The sequence below is a fragment of the Abrus precatorius genome, unplaced genomic scaffold, assembly GCF_003935025.1.
Source record: "Abrus precatorius isolate BTA unplaced genomic scaffold, Abrus_2018 Scaffold10, whole genome shotgun sequence".
NCBI classification, from domain to species: domain Eukaryota; kingdom Viridiplantae; phylum Streptophyta; class Magnoliopsida; order Fabales; family Fabaceae; genus Abrus; species Abrus precatorius.
In genome coordinates this window covers 1,141,866-1,161,675 of record NW_020874292.1, presented here as the reverse complement: position 1 = coordinate 1,161,675, position 19,810 = coordinate 1,141,866, and the positions used below count along the sequence as shown (strand labels likewise).

Here is a 19,810-nt window from a genome sequence, read left to right as displayed (position 1 = left end):
ATATAAAAATAAAAAAAATAATAAATTTTAGGAGGTATAAAACATAATTAAGCCAACCTAGTATTACTCATGATATCAAAGGGATTACAGCCTTGAACCGAGGAAAACAATCACCAACAGCTAAGCCAACGCACACCCAAGTTCGAGGACAGACAAAAATAAGAAAAATAGACATAAACAGCAATAACTAGTGACGTTGTACGCAGATCAAATTCCAAAACTCTCTCTTTTTGTTAGGGCTTTTAACTTCTATTCTTTTCAAGAGACGAGTTTGCATTACTTATATGCTCAAGGTCCATTTCCCACCTACTGTAAAATCTAAAACAAACACGAATAATTCGAAAGCTATTCAGTACGTGAGCAATAGTTCGTGGTTTTAGCACAATTGTTTGAGAATTTATGGAGGTTGGGTATGATTTTTCGTTTAGCAAGTTTGCAAAACTAGGGCACTGGACTATAGAGGATCCTCCTCTATAAGATTAGCCCGGAAAGACTTAAAAGACACTTCAATTGTTTGGCACGAATCGGGAGTTATAATTCTATGTCAACACAACACGTATTTTTAAAAAAAAAGCAAGATATGAATGGCCGCGATCAACCATCCAAAAATTTCTGATGCCCATGGGATTCAACCCATATCCGTAACCTGTCTTTATAATATACAATAAATTTAATGAAGTTATTATGTTATTTTTAATGTAGTGTAATTTTTATAATTTTTTAAAACAATCAATAATAAAATATTGTTAACTAATTTGTTTTTGCCTTTAGTTTCTAATAATTTTGTTAAGATAATATAGGACAGAAAGGGACAGATAAATAAAAACTAAAAAGATTTGAATCCATAACTAAGATCTGGTTACTAGCTAAAATTTTCTGGGCTATTCAAACCGATGAATCAACTGTTTAAGAAGCTTAGAGGAAAACAAGTCCACATATTACACTGTCCGTGTAGACATCTCAACAAGCAGAAATTATTTTGAACTGAGTCAAAACAATCTCCAATGACCACTGTAGCTGTGACATCTTTGGAGGTCCAATTTTTTATGTCGATTTTCGATTAGACAGCCTGGGATTTAAGTCATTTCTTTATCTACCATTCAACACTGAACGTGTAGCATTAAAATTATTTTCAAAATGAAATTAAGACAACATGGCTTAAATACGGGTAATATTGGTTCTCACAGCATTTTATTTTTATTTGCATGACATCATCCTCTTATCCTAAACACGTCTCTCTCCTCTCTTTTTTTTTTTTTATCTTTTTTGATACTGGGAGAAACACTACTCCTTAGCAAGCACTTATTAAAAGTTTAATTGCAGAAACTGCTTCAACTTTTGTGTGTTGAATGTGGCTACCTAAAAACAAAAAGTAAAAAAGGGACTACTGATTCAGGAGTGGGGTGGCCCCAGTTATGAATGTTGTTGTGATGCTTTTAATTGTGAGGCAGGGAGGTTCTATTGGCCCCTTTCTCAGTTTGGACACCCTCAAGCTGTCAGCAGAAGGATGTTTGTTGGACATTTGAGACTACTCTTAAATGCTGAAACCTGAAAGGAGCATCAAAGTGATTCCCATAAGCACAAATCCCCTGGCTCACGCTCCTGGCTCGGGGGTCAATCACAAGAGTTTAACTATTGGACTTCTCAGTAACCTTCCAACCATTGTCATGTATGCAAGTTGGCATGGTATATTTGTCTCTCCCATCCACTCAACATTTTTGTCTTTTCCTTTGCATCAAAATCCTAGATCATGCCTGAAGTTACTGTGATTGCTGTCTAGTCACTACTACAATGGCAGGATGGAATCACAGCTTTTGTGAACTTGCAATATTATTATTATTACCTAGCTTGCTGCTTGCGGCTGCCTTGCACTTCATGTTTTCATTGAATATTCTAATGCTTCTTCTCCAGTCGCCAGATGTAACTGTCTCACTAATATAGGATTGTTTGATTTTTTTTCCGCCCAATAAAACTATTTCATCAGTTTTAACTCAACTTTGGATTACGTCATTGGACCTTAGGCTCAAAGGTGGTCTAAGATCCCAATGGTACAGATAAATTTATTCAGAACATCTCAGCAAATAGAACGAATATTGAAAAGATAATCATCTGCATTCAGAAATTTAAAATTAAACACTCGTTTATGCTGTACTTGGATGAAAAATAAAATAGAAGAAATTATATATATATATATATATATAATACTTAAGGATAAGTTATTTAGATTAATAAAAATAACAAAAAATAGAAAACACCCCTCTATTTATTTAAATGAGAAACAAAAGTACATAAATAAAAAGTATAAGTAAAGACATATTTAATTACCTATAAAAATAAAAACACTGAATATCTCCATACAAAAACTAAGAAAATAATTAAAAAATTAATCATATATAAATGTGTTTATGGGCCGCATACGCCTGATCAACTCATCTTAAACCAAACTAAAATCAACAAGAGTCAATGATAAAATATAATTGGATTTCAAAGTTATATACTCTACTTTTCATAACTTAATGAATTTGACTTGATTTTATATATATATATATATATATATATATATATATAATATTAAAATATTATAGAAAAATATTATAGAAAAATATATTTTAATATGTACTTTTAAACGTGATTATTAATAAATAATTTATTATTTGAGTATAAATAAAAAATTTATACAAACATTGATATTGTTTCTACTAAATTTAGTAGTTGTTTAATTTTATAGATTATAATTATTCTTATTTTTAAGTATAGGTTCAATTACTTAATCTTTAACTTGTTCGTGATTGAGTTAGGTTGATATAAGTTATATGTTAAAAAAATTCAATCTAACTCTATATATGAATTGGATTAAATAATTTTTTTATCCAAATAAACTTATAAACACTCTTCACAGTAAAACCTCCACCCACAAATAACAATTAAAGCTCAACACGCTGCACACAAATCTTTCTTATTTTGAAGAGTGTTTTTATAGTAAAACGCACGCACATAATCTCTTTCATTTTTTTTCTTTTTTTCTCATCCAACGGAGTAATATTTTACTTTGAAAAACACTATTTGTACAAAAAGTATATATCTCTTCTATTATAATTTAAAAAATAAAATTAAGAAAAATAGATCATATAATAAAAAAATAATTATAAAATTATTACAACACTTTTACTTTTATTTCTATATTTTTCACTTCTATTTCTTTAAAAACAAATGAATGGTACTGTCACACGCTTGTATCTATTAACAGAGTGGGCCAAATGTTTACTTATTACTCCCACACACGAGGCCTTAACATGAAACCATTATAATAATCATACGCCAACGAGTTTACTATCCACGGCGCAATCCGTGTGGTCAATCTTTCATCCCACCCACCCTCATCATTTACTTTGACTCTGCTTCATTTTTTCCCAGATTTTGTCTTAACTTTCTAAACAATCCATCATTTACTGCAAAGTGAATGTATTAAAAATAAGATATTAAAAATTTTCAAAATTAAACTTGTAAAAGAAATAGTATGAAAATTTTAAGTTGATATAAAGATATGTCTTTTATGAATTATATTTAATTTTAGAAACAATTTTTTTTTACCTAAAAACAATACAATCAAGCATTAAAATATTTTTTATGACGATGTTTCTTTTACTTAACCGGGAGTTTGGCTGCAGCAACGAAAATCATAACATGCTACATTAGTTCTGAGATCCAAGAATAGCAAGCTATTTTGCAATGAGCGCATCACAGCAACCAAAGTGGAACAAACAAATAAGTAATGCGATTTGCACTTCATAATCTTACAATAAATTTTACAACAAAGAAGAAGATTGGTAAAAGAATTGTAAAATAAAATAAGTAATGTAATAATAATGATAAAAATGTTATGAAAAAATTTCGTGAGATTACTCAAATGGCTTCGAAACAGAGGATGAAAGGGACCTATTTCTAATCTAAACATACTCTGGCCTGCTTAAGCGGAAAACAATGTGTGTTTGAACCATCAAGCTTGAAAGATAAAATTTAAAATAATAGAAACTCTCACCACAACTAACAAGGGCATAACAAATGTTCACGTATTCCACAAAGTTTCTGTAATGTACAACAATTGGGTTCCTTCTACTACATTGCTATAATAATTTAGAATGTCCACTGGTAAAAAACCACTCCTGTAAAGAATATATAACTTATCAATGAAAAAAGCTGAAGTTGTTCAGGTTTCAAGATCAATATTCACTGCATATGAAGAATTAAAGACTGCTCAAACATCCAAAGGATTAAAAGAATCAATTACTAACACAAAGAATTCCTTTTCCTGTAAACTTTTCTACGGCCTGTAACAATGCTATGCTTTTTTGGTTTCCTCTGCCTTATATGCAAGGTCACCAAATTTATGAAGCACAAACAATTAGCTTGATTTATTTTGGACGTCTTCCTTTCACATCCCTTCTGAAAATTCAAACCTTCCTCATCCTGCAGTCTATATGTTGTCATTTGAAGAAGTGTGACTTTCTTCAGCTGCTATATAATATAACTGATCTTTCTAACAATTCGTGGTTGTTGCCTGGAATTTCTTTAACCCTTGATCCATTCTTGTATATTTTGAAGGCTGGAATGGAGTTCACACCTTCTGATTTTGCCAAGTAAGGGTGGTCTTCAATCTCCACCTAAAATTGTAAATTTCAATTGTAAGATTGTTAACATTTTTTTAAAGTCACAAGGTAGGAGCAATGAAGCATTTGAAATGTAGAAATTTTCTTTGTTCCTACATAAAGATGGACAACCCCACATGCTGCAGAGTCTAAAAAATTTAAAATTAACCAACCTTAAGAAAATTAACTGATGGGTATCTCTTGCAGGTTTGCTCCAAAACAAGCAATACTTGCTTGTGGGTTGCCTTGTTGCAAAAGAGCACCACAGACATCCCTGTTCAATTGCCCACAAATGGTAAGTATTTGTTATTTCAATGCCTAATTTTTTAATTGCATAAAAACACAGCCAAAGATGACTTACCGGGTGAAGTTACATAATGTCTAAACCGATCATTGCTTGAGATGAAAACCAAATTTGCACCAAATTTCAAGTCCTTAATATCTTCACCACGTAGCATCTTGAGTTGGAGCTGGGCCTCAAACAGAGCCCTGGCCACCTCCTCATCCACTGGCTTTTCTCTTATTAGCATTTCGTAGTCTTGAATGGCAGCTTCCCATCGTTCCAACTAATATGTTTTAAAAAAAAAAGGAAAACAAGGAAAAGGTTATTAACTGCAATCAACTATGCAGCAGAAGTTAATATTGAAATAGAAACTAAAGCACCTTGGCATTACAATCTGCCCTCCTCAACCTTGCCTTGCTATAACTAGGCTGAACTATAAGGGCTACATTACAATCTTCAATTGCTTTTTCAAATTGGCCTAGCTTAGATCGACATGCTGCCCTGTTGCATAGCAGAATTGGGTTGTATGGATCATGCTCTAGTCCTTCGTTGTATACAGCACATGCTTCCATGAATTTTGATGCCTTGAAAAGTAGGTTACCGCTCATTCTAGCTGATGCAGCTGCTCTGGCTCTCCTTACCATTGCATTCACCTCGTTGCTGCTTGGATCAAATTTAGCTGCATGCTGAGATGCTGTCACAGCATCCTCAAACCTGTCAGCACAAAAAGATTCAAAGCTACTTGGGATCATTCCAAATTAGACTCACATAGTGTATCATCTTTCATCTTTTAGTATAAAGAGAGCAACAGTAGAGTGAAGATAGTATTTTTCTTCGGTCATTCAGTGTATAATATAGAATTTGGTCGAGTTACACGACTATAATTTGTTTGTATTAGTATGCATCATTAACATAGTCAAACTTATAAAACTAATTAATATGTCATGCCACCTTTCTGTTAAAAGACTGGGTGGAAAAAAATTGGGAAACCTGGTTGATAACACTCAGCATTAATCTTCTTCGAGAATTTTGTCCTTTCTATATTGGTGTTTTTCTTTACATATCACGCCACCCACAGAGATCATGTTTGAATAATTTGTTTAAAAATCAAAATAAAGCATTTTAACCAACCTGCCGGCTGCCAAGTAAACTTGTGCGCCTATCATCAATAGGTAAGCACTACGAGCCAGGCCAAGTAATTTGTTACAACTATCAAGGTCAAGTTTTGGCGTTTTCTCGTAGGTTGCGTATGCCTCTTGATGTCTTAGGAGCTTCAGCAAGGCTTCAGTTTGTAAAGCATAGACCTGGTAACAACCATTTTTTAATCAGCATAAGACATACCAAAGCCGCTTATCGATCAATCATTATGGAACTTATATAAAATAAAGTGGAATTCTCGAATACCCATTTGGGAGCCTTATTGGCCATAGAGTGACTATAGGATGAAATTGGATACAAAATCAAATGATATGTAGGAGTACCCCCAGAAAAAAAAAAGACAGAGGAAAGAAATCTCAAAAAATAAAACATTAGACCAAGAAAACTAACCTGTGGAGCTGAATCAGCACCTAAGCAAATTGCAGCCTGGGTTTCTTTCAATATAGATTTCCAATCATTGACTTTCCGAGCTTCATTGCATTTGTTGAGGTGATTTTGAAGAGTCTGAGCTTGGTAAGCGAGGATGGAATCTACATATGGGGCTGTTTGATTGCAATTCATTGCCTTTTCTACTTCTCCCAATCTGCAATAAAATTTTAAATTCTATAAGAAAAAGTAATAACAAAATAGACACCAAAACACAACCCAAAATTCAATCCCTGTTTAATTTCCCAGGAGTCCATGGCAAATTGAATGAAACATATTTTTACATGCATAATAATTATTGTAGAGTACCTGAAATATATGGTTGCCAAACGAGTGTGGGCTCTGCCATACGAAGGTTCCAATCTGATTGCTTCCTCACACTCAACTATTGCCTGCGGAAAGCGTCGCAAGCCTATTAAAGCTGCACTCTTATTGCAATGATACGTTGCCTTATTGGAGTCAAGATCAATGGCTCGATCATACAAAGCCAAAGCTTCCCCAAATCTTCCCTGCTTGTATGCTTCATTCCCCATGGATTTGAACACCTCAGGGTCCACTCTGCTGTTCCTTGGACTTCGAAATTGTGCAAACTCATCATCGCTCTTCCTCAAGATATTCCCCATTAAACCTTTGTTTGTATTATTATTGTAAGAACTGGACATAGAATTCAACTCTTTATTCTTGGTAACACTAGTTCTTGGGCTGCTATTCACAATCAAATTCCCAGTGAGTTTCAAGGCACTTAAATCTTTGGCTGGGGATTTGGTCTCGTTGTTTTGCTGATGACTAGTGCTTGTACTTATCCTAGCAATAGCAAGTTCCAGAGAATTACCAGCATGCTCTTTCTGTTGTTTACACTCATCATTGGAATCGTGGTTCTGTTGAACTGAGCTTCTTGCAGCATCTGAAGGTCTTCCATTTTGGATGTTTCGATACGCAGAAGTTGCACGATGATTAGAGGGACTCTTTGTGGCTGGATTCTGTTCCACTTTCGGTGTAGGAACAGTCTCAGTGAAGCTATCTTTTGGAACCTTTGATCCATGGTTTTGAGGCCTCTTGGATTCGTTTTTGGCATGATCCTTGTGTTGTGCAGTGTTGCTAGGCTTCACGGGTAGTGAATGAACAGAGGATTTTCTCAGCCTATTGCTTTTGAGTTGCAAAATTCTCCCCATCAAACCGCAACCCAATTCAAGTTTCATCTTGTTCTTGGCTTTCCCTGCCATGAGTGTTTGAGAATGACCCTCCTTTAAGATATGTGTTAGCAAAGGAGATAGAATAAGTGTGTGTATATGTCCAAGTCACTATGACACGAACAGAATGTACTAAGATAGAGAGAAAAAGGATAAAAAACAAAAAATAAAAACTGAACCAATAAAGAAAGAGAAGAAACTGAGAAGTTATGAAAGTGAAATGATCAAATGGTGGCCTGAATATGATGGAGTTTATGTAAGACGCTTGTTCTCCTGGCCTGTACAGGATATTGTGTCACTTGTGTGTGTACACATATATAAAGCTCCAAGCCTTCAAGAGTGGCTTCCAAGAAACCTACTTGATCTCTTTTTGAGGCTCTGGAGAGAGACTGCCAAATGTCCAGGATTCATTCAAAAGAATACTAACACGCGCATTATTTTGTAGCATTCCAAATCCCAATTTTGATATTATCTTCTGTCAAAGAAAAACACTTTTTTTCTGTGGAAGTGGTTACCATTACATTGACGTGCTGATGAAAATAATGACACATTTGTATTTAGACATAGAATAGGTAGTTTTTTTTTTAACTAGTATACATTGTAATATATTATTATGATTATTAACTATGCGATAAACTAGTGTATTTTCCTTTAATATTATCAATTAAAAGAATTTTTTTATTGTATCTGTTTATCATGCACTTTAAAAAGTAAAAATTAAATATTTATATTTGTATATAATAAATATTTTTAATAATTTTTTATTTGTTTAAGGAATTAGAAAATAACAATAATTGTTAAAATAAATAATATTAATATTTTTTAAAATATTAAGAATATATACTTTTATTTAATGTTTTGAGTTTATAACAAATGTTCATTCTTTTAGCGGTTCTAAGATTTTAACATGTGTTTTTAAAAAGGTATTTGGAAAAAGAATCTAAATCCAATCGGACACACGAGAAGTAAAACAGAACTTAAAAATTCACAGCTCACAGTATTGGGTCTGCTGGATTTAAATGCTATGATTGGTCATGGCGATCCATTACCTGTCTATTTTAACACAAAGCAGATAACTTTTAATCACCACGTAAGTATGTGTCTGTGATGTAACTAATATAGAAATTTATTATTTCTAGAGTTTTGGTCTTGTATTATCTGTAAGAATCAATCGGTTAAAATGTACCCTCAATCCATCTCAAGGGCCCAGCCTATATTAATTTAATTCTAATTTAAATGGAAAGGTTTAATGATCACAATAATAGAGTCTAATACCGCTATCATTAAGACCAAATTAATAGAAGCATATTTGACCTTTTCTTTAAAGGGTACATAAAAATATAAACAGGGGATAATCGTCTTACCAAGTGCAGCAGCACCCACCCTTCTCAGCACCTTCTTTTATAAAAATAAATTAACATGTATTGCGTGCGGGTTTTTTTTAATTTATATAAAAAATGAAAATATACATTAAAAATCATAAGATAAATATGCATAAATGATTAAAATAAATATTCTACTTCATTAAAATTTAGTAGGTAAAAGAGTACAATTTAAAAAAATTTAAAAGTATAAATAACATTGATATTTTAAAAAAAATCCTAACATAAAAATAAATCTTTTGAAAAATTAATTATTTGAGACTAAAAACATAAAAATTACTAAATAATGATAAAGTTACTATTAATTATAAGCAGAAAAAGTATAATGAAAAATGCTTTTGGCTTAATAATAAAGACTTCAATTTACAAATTCTTATGAGTTGGTTGAATGAAGTAAGGTAGTGTATAATATTTGATTATATATTTGAACCCGCACTCTTTCTTTTTTTGGTTTTGGATAAACTAGATATTAGTCTTTTATAAATATTTTTAAGTTTGAAGGTTTTTTACTTTAAAAGAAGTACCATTCCTTTATCTTACTTTTTTTAAAAAAAATATAATATAATGTAAGAATTTATAAATAAAATATTTTTAAAAAATATTTAAATTTGTTGATAGATTATCAATGAAGTCGACCACAATTGATTATTAGGTCTCTTAAGCATGCTTATAAGAAATTTTTAAAAGAAAAATTGTATTTATTTGGTTAATTCCTTTATCTCAAAAGAGAATAGTCTTCAATTGTTGACTGAAAGATATTCTTAGTGCACATTAAAAAAATTATATTGATAGATTAATATGACATTCCATCCACCCAAGAATATTCCCCAAAGAATGCTGTGACTTAATTAGTTTGTTAGTTGGTCTCTTATATCCAAAAACCGGGAAATTTAAGTTCCTCATTGCAGTTGAAAATTTATATTAGCTTTATTGATATGCTAATCTCCTCCACCTGGATCACAAGTTTCGAATCCTAAAACAACCACAGCTTTCATTATGTTTTATAAAATATAATGTTTTAAAGAATTAAATTACATTATGTGGTTTCCTTTTAGACGTTGAAATGAAAAGAGGCTTACTTTAATTACCATAAATTTACAGGCATTAAAGAACACAAAAATCACACGCTTGTCCCTTAAAAAGTCAAATAAATTATATAGCTGCCACGGTTTCTTTACTTCAGACTAAATTTGGAGGGATGAGTTGCGGGCCCTACAATTTTTAATTTTAGTCACTCTAATACAGAACTTGTGTTTTTGACCCATCATCCCTCTTTATCAGTCTTTGTTAACATGATTAAAATAAATTAAACTAATGTATGGTATACGCTTGGTAGGTACATTATATACACACAGACTTAGAAACAGTCATAGATACTCGATATGAAACGTAAAGTAGAAGCATGATGGGACTAGATGCGAACTATTACATAAATCTTTGCATTTGATAAATCTTTGGTTAATTGTTTCTCTCGCATAGTTTTACTTAATACATATCCATATATATTATGATATTAATATATAAAATTACAAATAGGTTTACGTGTAAGTAGGGAGACAGCACTTTTTGACCAAAAATAAAGCATTGAAAAGCAAATATATGATTCTAGTAATCACGGAAAACAATTAATTTGTTAGCATAGTAAAGTGATCCTTTTCATTTTGTTGTGAAAAAATACTAGTGTCATCCATTTGAAAATAAAGCATGGGTTAGTTGTGGGAACAATATTTAATTGATATAATGGACACGTTGGCCAAACCATCAAATATGATTGTATATTTGTATCTTTCTCCGGAGTGTAAGAATTGAAGAGACTTTGTTATCATAATAGCTGGTAACAACTTCCCCCTATTGAAAAAAGCTCAAGGTTTTGTAATTGATCGCTGATTATGATGGCTGCTTTGATTTGTTGCCAAGCCACAACTACACAGGCCTTTTTCAAATTCAACTTTTACATACTTGCTTAATCTATTGCATAATAACTTTTCCTTTCTTTTCTATTATTTCCATTGAATTTGGTAAGCAAATAATTTTTGTTTGGGCCCAAGACCCCACCATTGAAGGTGCATCCACGTATTCAAATGAAAAACCATTTTAGTACCCTTTTGTTTTGCCACCTTATTGTCTACAACGATTTGGAGGTTGGTAGGGATTCTTCCCCATTGTTTTTGTGTAAGATTGAGGCATGAAAATTTTAATTCCATTTTCATTATAGATAGAAAGTTTTTGGGACCATCCAATTAGAGACAATTGAGATCTTATCGGAAGCAATTGTCCAAGAGTTTACCCACATCATGTCGCGTTTACTGTTCGTCGGTGCCGGCTTCTAAATACTCGGCACCACCCCGCAACAGACGGCACGCCATATATTTTAAGATTTTTCCTCCACGACATGCCTAACTAAATTCCAACTTTGCATTATTGTTTGGTTCACCCAAACTTCACATTTCATAGTTTAACTACCAGGCAAATAGTTCCTAAAGTGAAAATTATTAAACGCTCCACGCTTAATGCCAATAACAACTCATCACTACACTATATATAAAAACTAGAGGGGCAAAACTATGATTTGACTCAGATTTGTTTTTCTTATTTATGACGTGTTACCGTTTTTGTGCCTAATCATTCATTTTCATTTTCATTTTGCTGATGGGTTTGACTAGACTCCACCATAACAAAAATGTGCCAAAATTTTTATCACTTCTATTGCATGAAATGGCTAGATTTTAACCTTTTATCATTAAACTAGATATTTTATTGTTCATAACAAAAACTAGTTAAATTAATAAAAGTACCAATTATATAATAATAACAACATTTTTAATTACCTTTTTACTAAAAAGTTGTTAATCTAATTATTTATTTATTATTATAACGACCATGTATTTAAAATTTTATACAATTTAAATATTCATAATTTATATTTTAAATAATATAATGTATATTAAAGTAAAATAAGACTATAAAAATATTAATTAAAAATATAAAATTTTTAAATTTAAAACCATAAAATTAAAAAAAAAATTGCATATCATCTTAAAAATTCTTATGGGGACATAAGCTTTTCGAATCTTTCCCTCGAAAGACAAACTTTCCAAACAAAACCTGAAAAGGTTGTGGTAAACGCAATTCTCATTTAGCTCGCCGATGACCGGAGAAAAATTGATAGAACATGATGAGACAAACTGATGACCTCTGGTTCAGTGTAGTGGAAACTGGAAAGATATACAACGTACGTACCAACAAGGATCACGTGTACATACACTGCGACCTCTTCAACGGCAGTCAAAGTTCTACGCCGAATATATAGATGCATTATCCATATATGCATCTCCAAGATTTTGTCGTTTATGTAAAATAAAACAGATTTTAAAATTAGTAACATATTTCTTAATATTTTTAACATTTTAAAATTAGAAGTTGATGATATGATAAAAAGTAAGTGTAGAATGAAATTTTACTTGAAAATAATTTTCTTAAGAAAATAATCCACGTATGTTTGCAACCCTATATAGTGTCAAACGACGGGCATGCGCAAATGTAATTCTATGAATATTTTAGACCAGTCCCTAGTTCAAACCTAACATACACGGTAAGGAACAAAACGACACAAGAATATTGCACTATCGTCGGTGGCCATCATAATAATTGTGGTGGGTCTATTTCTAAGCCAAAAAACCCTTGTGGAGGAAAAGACGCGAGTGATTAGAAAATTATGAAGGTGAAGGTTTTGTAGCCATTTGTTTAATTTCATACGCGAAGCCGTTCAACCAATCCATTCACTTAATGCATTTCCTGAGTTCTTCTAAATTTCTTAAATCTCTCTTCCCAATCTCTTTAACGCAAACGTTGGTGAGAATTCAATGTCTCAAAAATCTGAAAATTTCTCAGCAAGATTTGTCTACGGAAGGTGAGTCAGGACTACATCAATAGATAACAGGTGAATATTCCTATACTACCTCTTGTAAGTTATCCAACTCCAAAGTCTTTCTTATGAGAAATTATAATAAATTTAATACTTACTTTTTTCTTATGACAAATACTAATTAGTTTTTTTTATTTAAAGAATAAAAATTTAACTTTTTATTCAATAGTATCATCATTATTTTTTATCTTAATCTTAATAAAATATTTTAATTTAAAATTTATTAATCCATACTCTACTTGGTAAGATCCGTCTTCTATTTGTCATACTCACACTTTTTCCTTTTATTTATATGTCATTTTAAAATATTGTGATGACATTAATTATTTGTCACATTACAATGATAGAAACTGAATGCTCTCTCTATATTTGTCACATTTAAAAAAAACATTTATCTCAACTGTTTAAAATTAAAATTAAGGCATTATGAATTTTTATTAATTGTATATTCTTAGAAGATTTAATGGATGAAAAAATGAAATTTTATAATATAAAATCAGCTTAAAATTTTAATCAAAATAGAAATAGTTAAATCTATATCTTAAAACTTGTGTCAAACTTTTAAACTAAGATCTTGTCAATCAATGTTTTAAAGACACTAATTATAAAAATTGTATATTTAATAAAAAAATATCTTTTAATTATTTAATCAATATTTTTTAAGAACAGGAAAAATATCAATTTCTCAACTATATAAACGCGCGCTGGGTCTATTCTCTCCTTGGCTTTATCATATATAATGACAAACAAAAAAGGCGCACGTGTGAATATTGACTAGGCTGAATAATTAATTAATCACGATCTGACTCATCAATACATCATCAAGAGTCTCAATAAAACTCGTCATTAAATTAAAAACTGTGTGTTGATGGAGAACAGTTACGTTTGGGTGACTCTCATTTTCTTAGGTTTCTTATATGGAGTGACTAAGCTAATATTTATTTGAAAAAATTAGTTGTGAACCATGAAATTTCATATTGTACACAACAATTCTCTGCTCGCAGTAACATAATCATACCATTATACATCAAAATAAACTTTATGATTATTACCTCCCAATATAAAATAAATCTTTGTTAGCATTATCTATTTTTTGTTTTTTTTTATATTTCATAACACAATTAATTTTGTAAAAAAATATTTTTTAATAATTGTTGAAATTGATTGAGACATTCCTCCTTAAACATATATTGCGAATATCGTGTAAAATAATTGTATAATTTAATCGATTAAAATGTGAGATTGAGATATAGAGATTATAAATCATTTTCTTTGAATTCCATTTTAAACACTGTTTTTTAATTATTATTGAAGTTGGTCGAGAGATTTTTTTTAGCTACTAAATTACAATTAACATTAGTTTTTTGTTTTATCTTATTGATTACAATAAAATATTAAATTAATTTATTCTTTAAAATCCATTTTCTTCAATCATGTAATCTCATATATTATTTATAATGATTTATTCAATTACTTTAAGTTTTTTACACATATTAACATATGACTTTTATTTTAAAAATTCTTGTGTTTTATAGTCTATACACAGAATTAGACAGGTCAAAAGCAGATATGTCTGTAGGCACATATTCAAAAACTCCTTTACAGTAAGTAGTAAAAACAAAAAACATGTACATATAATATTGTTTTGTGTTTTTTTCTTAAATTAAAACTAGTTAGTAATTTATGCAATGTATATGTATTGTGTGTGTGTGTGTATATATATATATATATATATAAATTAAAAATAAATTTAGAAAAATCATGAATTGTATGTATCAATATATATATTACTAATTAAAAATAAAATTTATATTTTATAAATAATTATATATAATAAAGTTATTTTAAATAATATTTTTTAAAATTATTCTTTCAATTCTATAATCACAAATAGTATGTATCAAAATAATAAAATTATAATAATTGTAAAATATATTTTACTTTAAAATAATGTATTTATAGTATATTATTAAAATAAATTTAAATATCAACGATCAATATAAATTAATAAATACTATCAAACATGTAATTTAATTATAAAATTTATTAAAATAAATTAAAATGTTTTGTTAGGATAAGTTGTATCAACAAGTTTATTACAATAAATTTATATATATATATATATATATATATATAAACAAGTCATAAGTCATATTTTCATAATCTATTCGTGATTTTTCTAAATAATTTTTTAATATTATAATTATGGCTTATAAAAAAAAGAAAAAATATATAAAAAAAAACAATTACAAATCCTTAAGTGATTAAAAAAAAATCGAGTCTTGACATTGGGCGTGTGTTTTTGTGTATATATAATGTTAAATGATATTGTTCAGAATCAGAGGAAATTATTTAACATACTATACAATTTTGTGAGATCTACTTTGCTATTTTTTTCTGTTGGTAACACCGAAATGTATATAGCGTGATTGGTTAATACCCATAATCACATTAAGATAAGGTACATGTTGATAAATATTCTTTTAAAGAAATTGTTAATAATTTGAAAATAAAAATATCAAGTAAAATGTAACATTTTAAAATGATAATTAATATATTAAATGTAGTATTTTTATTAAATTTTAAAAACTTAATTTTTTAAACCAGTGATATTTGACAAAACAGACATTAAAATAAATTATGATCTCCATCGCATCCATGCATGCATGTTTCAGGAAAGGATAAACTTTGCAAGTAAAAAATAATCGCTTTTACTTCTAAGTAACAAGTGATTTTTAATACATGGTAGGAGTATTATTAAATTAAAATAAAGTTTTAAAATAAATAATGAAAAATATTTCATGACTATTTTAAAATTTAAGGTTAAATATGTTTTTGACAATTGATAAAATTTAAGTGTGTAAATTTAGAATAATTGAAAGAAGGAACTGTTTGGCATATGGAAAGAATGTGGATGGAGGGAGAAATCATTTATTGATCTTAAAGCCTAAAATTGTGGGTAACGAATATTGGAGTTGTTGGAAGAAGTTAGTTACATTGGAACTGTACAGCATACGCTTCAGATCTATGAAAACAAGCATTGCCGCTCAAGTCTTTCTAACTTCATACATTGTCTTGCAGAGACGCACGTGCATTTTACGTTAAGAAAACCCACCTTGTCACGTGATCCAAGGCTCTTCCAAACCTGCTCTATCTCCCACACTTCCTCTTCAAGCCAAGCCTTTTCTGTCTCTTACATAAATATCCTGTATGAGAAAATTTTATAACATTGTAATAAAAAAAGAAGAAGAAGAAATGTATTAAATGAATTTTAAAACAATAAAACAGATGCTTTTTTTTATTAAACGTATGCTTTACAAAGTAGTAAAATAATTATTCTCTTACATAAATAATTATTAAGAAGATATAACAAAACTCCATGCATAAATATTAATTAATTCTCATACTTTCTAATACAAAATGCATAGTCTAATAAACAATATGATATTTAAATTCTTTATATACACATTTCAAAAATTAATAATTCAAAATTAATTTTATTTAACCTTGAAATGAACAGAGTCCAACTATACAAACTAAAGAAAATCAATAAACGAATTATGTTAGGCAATAAACGTAACATAATTTATCACAACTCTGATATGAAACATGAATTTAGATTTTGATAAAATATATTCGCATAGCAAATGTAATACTATTTGTTAGACTTATTTTCGTTAATGTAAAAATTAAATTGACCGCATACACATTTTAAGTCCATGTTCGTAGGCCCGCTCAGGAACCTAAACTCTACCCACCATAAATACCACAAAGGATCCATAAGAAAACTATCACAACCTTTTTAAAGCCTCAAGCTCAAACCAAAAGTAAAAAGGCTCGAAAGAAATCGAGGAAATCGCATAGCCTGGTGAACGAAAAGATACAAAAATGGGTTGACCAAAACATTAAAACCCACGCACCTGTTGTAGCAAAGATCCAGTCCATGGTTATGTTGGTTTTTTGAGCTGTTTGCTGAATTGACCAAAAACAAAGATGTTTGCTTAATCTTCTTGATTCTCCTCCCTGCACTTTCTTTCTTTTATTTTTCACATCATCCAAACATAATATCAGGAATAAAGATTAAGTGATTTAATCTCTCTAAAAAAATTATTTTAACATATAATATCAAACTTAATATATTAATTCAATCATACAGTCTTAGACAATGTTAAAATGATGAAAAGTTATAAAATTTAATCATGCATTTATCGAATTGATATAAAATGGAGTGATAATATTTTTACATCATTTAGTGAGGTATAAAATAGGTGTAAGAGAGATATAAAATAAACAAAAGGAAAAATAAAAAATTTATGAATGACATGAAGAAAAACTAATATAAATAATTGAATGCGCATAAAATATTAAAAAATTGAATGTAAAAATATAATTATTATATATAATGAATATAAAAAATATAAAAAAATCTTGAATTGAAAATTCATTTGTCTAATAATTTTATAGTTTGTCATGGCAAAACTTGCATAATTTCCTCCCACACCAAAAGTTCACACCCTTTCTGCTATTTTGCACATGAACTCCTACATTTTTAATATTTAATTTTTATATTTTCTTTTTTTATTTTTTGTAACACCATCAATCATATTATTTCTGTATTTCTCTTTTCTTTACCTAAATTACGGAAACGATAATTATTTTAAAATAAAACAAAATCGCCTACATACCCGTTATACACTTGTACATACTGCACGTATAGTTTGTATTGCTCTTACAATAAGCAATATTAATGTGAGTGTCTATGATATTGTCATGTAATAACACTCCAAAAATACATGTGGATAAATATCTAAGCGTACCACACTCTTTTATCCTAACACATCTTTGTAAAAATATCAATTGCAAATAATATCATAAATATTTTTAAAACAGTGGTTATTTTTTATTTTTTTACAATTATTATAGTGATTAATAAATATTTACAATAAAGAATACACTCACTTGTTTAGTATTCTTGAAACGTTGTCACTTAGCAACACTATATATAATTGCTCCTGCGATTGGTAAAATTAGTATTAATCTATAGAGAGATGAAGCTAGTCATCCAATGTAGGAGCAATACTGTCTTAATAGTACCGTATTCACTGCATACTATTAAATATAATTTTGTTTAAATATACACTATATGCGTGGCATGTGTACTTGCATTAGTAAATTTTGTCACTTTGAAAGATGATACCACATTTGATGTAATGAAAATAACTCGTAAATTATTTTTTAACACTATTTTAATAAATAAATTTAAAGAAAACAATTTTTTGAACCCCCTAAATTACACTAAAAAAGAGTACAATTGACAGCAGCCACCCTATCTCAACTCAAATGGCGACCCCACCCTGCACGCTCTTGATCTTCTAAAGGCCTCTTTTTTCTAAGCACAAAGCTTAAATAACCTTTCCTCTCCATTCATCTCCTTCTTTTCCTTTCCCTCAAACCCTAATTCACACACCCACCCACTAACTAAGATATCTACTCCTCAAAGACTCCCTCTTCCTAATTTACTCCTCCGCCCTTCCCCTTCATCCTTTTCCACTCTCATCTCACTCCCTACCCAATTATTGAGATCTATATGCTACCAAATATGTAATTCCCTCTTGTTCTTTGCACCTTATAATCTGCATCTTCCACCACTTGGGACTATTCCTCTCATTGCCACATAATAAACTATTTTATTTTTCTTACTATTTGGAATCCCTTTTACTATCTATGTATACCTCCTCTCCTTAACTTCCGCTTCTTCTCTCTTTATTGTTTCCTTTTTCTTGCTTCAGCAAAGCAGTTAGCAAGCTATGGATTCTGGTAATAGTGGAAGTATCTCTTCTAGTGGCGATGAAGAATATGATTCACATGCTCATCCATCGTTCCTTAATCATCCAAACTCCCATTTTGGCTCCATCTCTCATGCCCAATCGCCCCTCGTTGATCCTTCTCATCCCCCAATGTTTGATCTATCTTCAGCCTACCTCCGCACCCTCCCTCAATCCCAGCCAAACCAAAATCCCCATTCCTTGTTAAATTTGGACCCTCAAGCCCAAAGATCTGAACCCAATTACAGCCACCCTACAAGCTTACCATCTTCATCGGATCCTCAACCCTCATCTTTACCGATTACCAACAACGTAGTAAGAAACTCAAAGAAGCGAAGCAGAGCTTCAAGGCGTGCTCCCACCACGGTTCTCACCACCGACACCACCAATTTCAGATCCATGGTTCAAGAATTCACTGGAATCCCTGCACCACCCTTCTCCTCCTACTCTCGCCGCCCAAACCCATTGCTTTCAACTCCAAGAACCTTGTTACACAACAATATCAACATGACCTCTCCCAATAACGCTACCAATAACTCCATTAACTACCAACTACCTCCTGATCTATCTCTACCCTATCACAACCCACACAACATCATGCAAAATCACCCTACACTCGCATTCCAATCCTCTCCTCCTCTTCACACTCTTCTCCCTGCAAAGTCTTTACCCATGCCATCGTTTGATGATGATGTGGGTGTGAGCCATGGCCATGTGAATGTGCATATGATGGCTACTACTAATGGAATATCTGGTCATGAACACGTGGCTTCTGAGAACATGCCTCTGAGGAGCGCTGGTGCTGATGCTTGTAGAGATCCGTTTAGGTCTTTAGATGGGAACTATGGTAGCTGCAAGCTAAACATTTCATCTTCTGTTTCGAGTGGCTTGAACCATCATGAGAAGACCTTAGAGAATGTGTCCCCAAGAGGGGAAGGTGCCGTGGATGCGTGGATTTGTTCTTCTGATCAATAG

The 19,810-nt window shown here is 30.7% G+C and overlaps 2 protein-coding genes across 2 annotated transcripts; one reads left to right on the top strand and one right to left on the bottom strand.

Moving 5' to 3' along the window:
* Positions 1-3,957: 3,957 nt before the first annotated feature.
* On the bottom strand, positions 3,958-8,115 carry LOC113865407 (TPR repeat-containing thioredoxin TTL1). Its single transcript, XM_027499928.1, has 7 exons — positions 6,823-8,115; positions 6,478-6,670; positions 6,061-6,233; positions 5,310-5,643; positions 5,008-5,212; positions 4,820-4,920; positions 3,958-4,661 (listed from the first exon to the last, which is right to left on the bottom strand). The coding sequence occupies exons 1-7, from the start codon at positions 7,734-7,736 to the stop codon at positions 4,509-4,511; spliced, it is 2,073 nt and encodes a 690-aa protein (XP_027355729.1). The 5' UTR covers positions 7,737-8,115; the 3' UTR covers positions 3,958-4,508.
* A 10,702-nt stretch (positions 8,116-18,817) lies between these two features.
* On the top strand, positions 18,818-19,810 carry LOC113867064. Its single transcript, XM_027502026.1, has one exon. It carries the CDS (start codon positions 18,818-18,820, stop codon positions 19,808-19,810), a length of 993 nt encoding a protein of 330 aa, XP_027357827.1.

Excerpts from the sequence above, each read along its gene's own strand:
- LOC113865407 (XM_027499928.1), bottom strand. The coding sequence starts at position 7,736 with ATGGCAGGGAAAGCCAAGAACAAGATGAAACTTGAATTGGGTTGCGGT. Across the intron at positions 5,644-6,060 it reads GTTTACTTGGCAGCCGGCAG|GTTTGAGGATGCTGTGACAG; the intron begins GTTGGTTAAAAT and ends TTGTGCTGACAG. Across the intron at positions 4,662-4,819 it reads CATCAGTTAATTTTCTTAAG|GTGGAGATTGAAGACCACCC; the intron begins GTTGGTTAATTT and ends TTACAATTTTAG.
- LOC113867064 (XM_027502026.1), top strand. The coding sequence starts at position 18,818 with ATGGATTCTGGTAATAGTGGAAGTATCTCTTCTAGTGGCGATGAAGAA.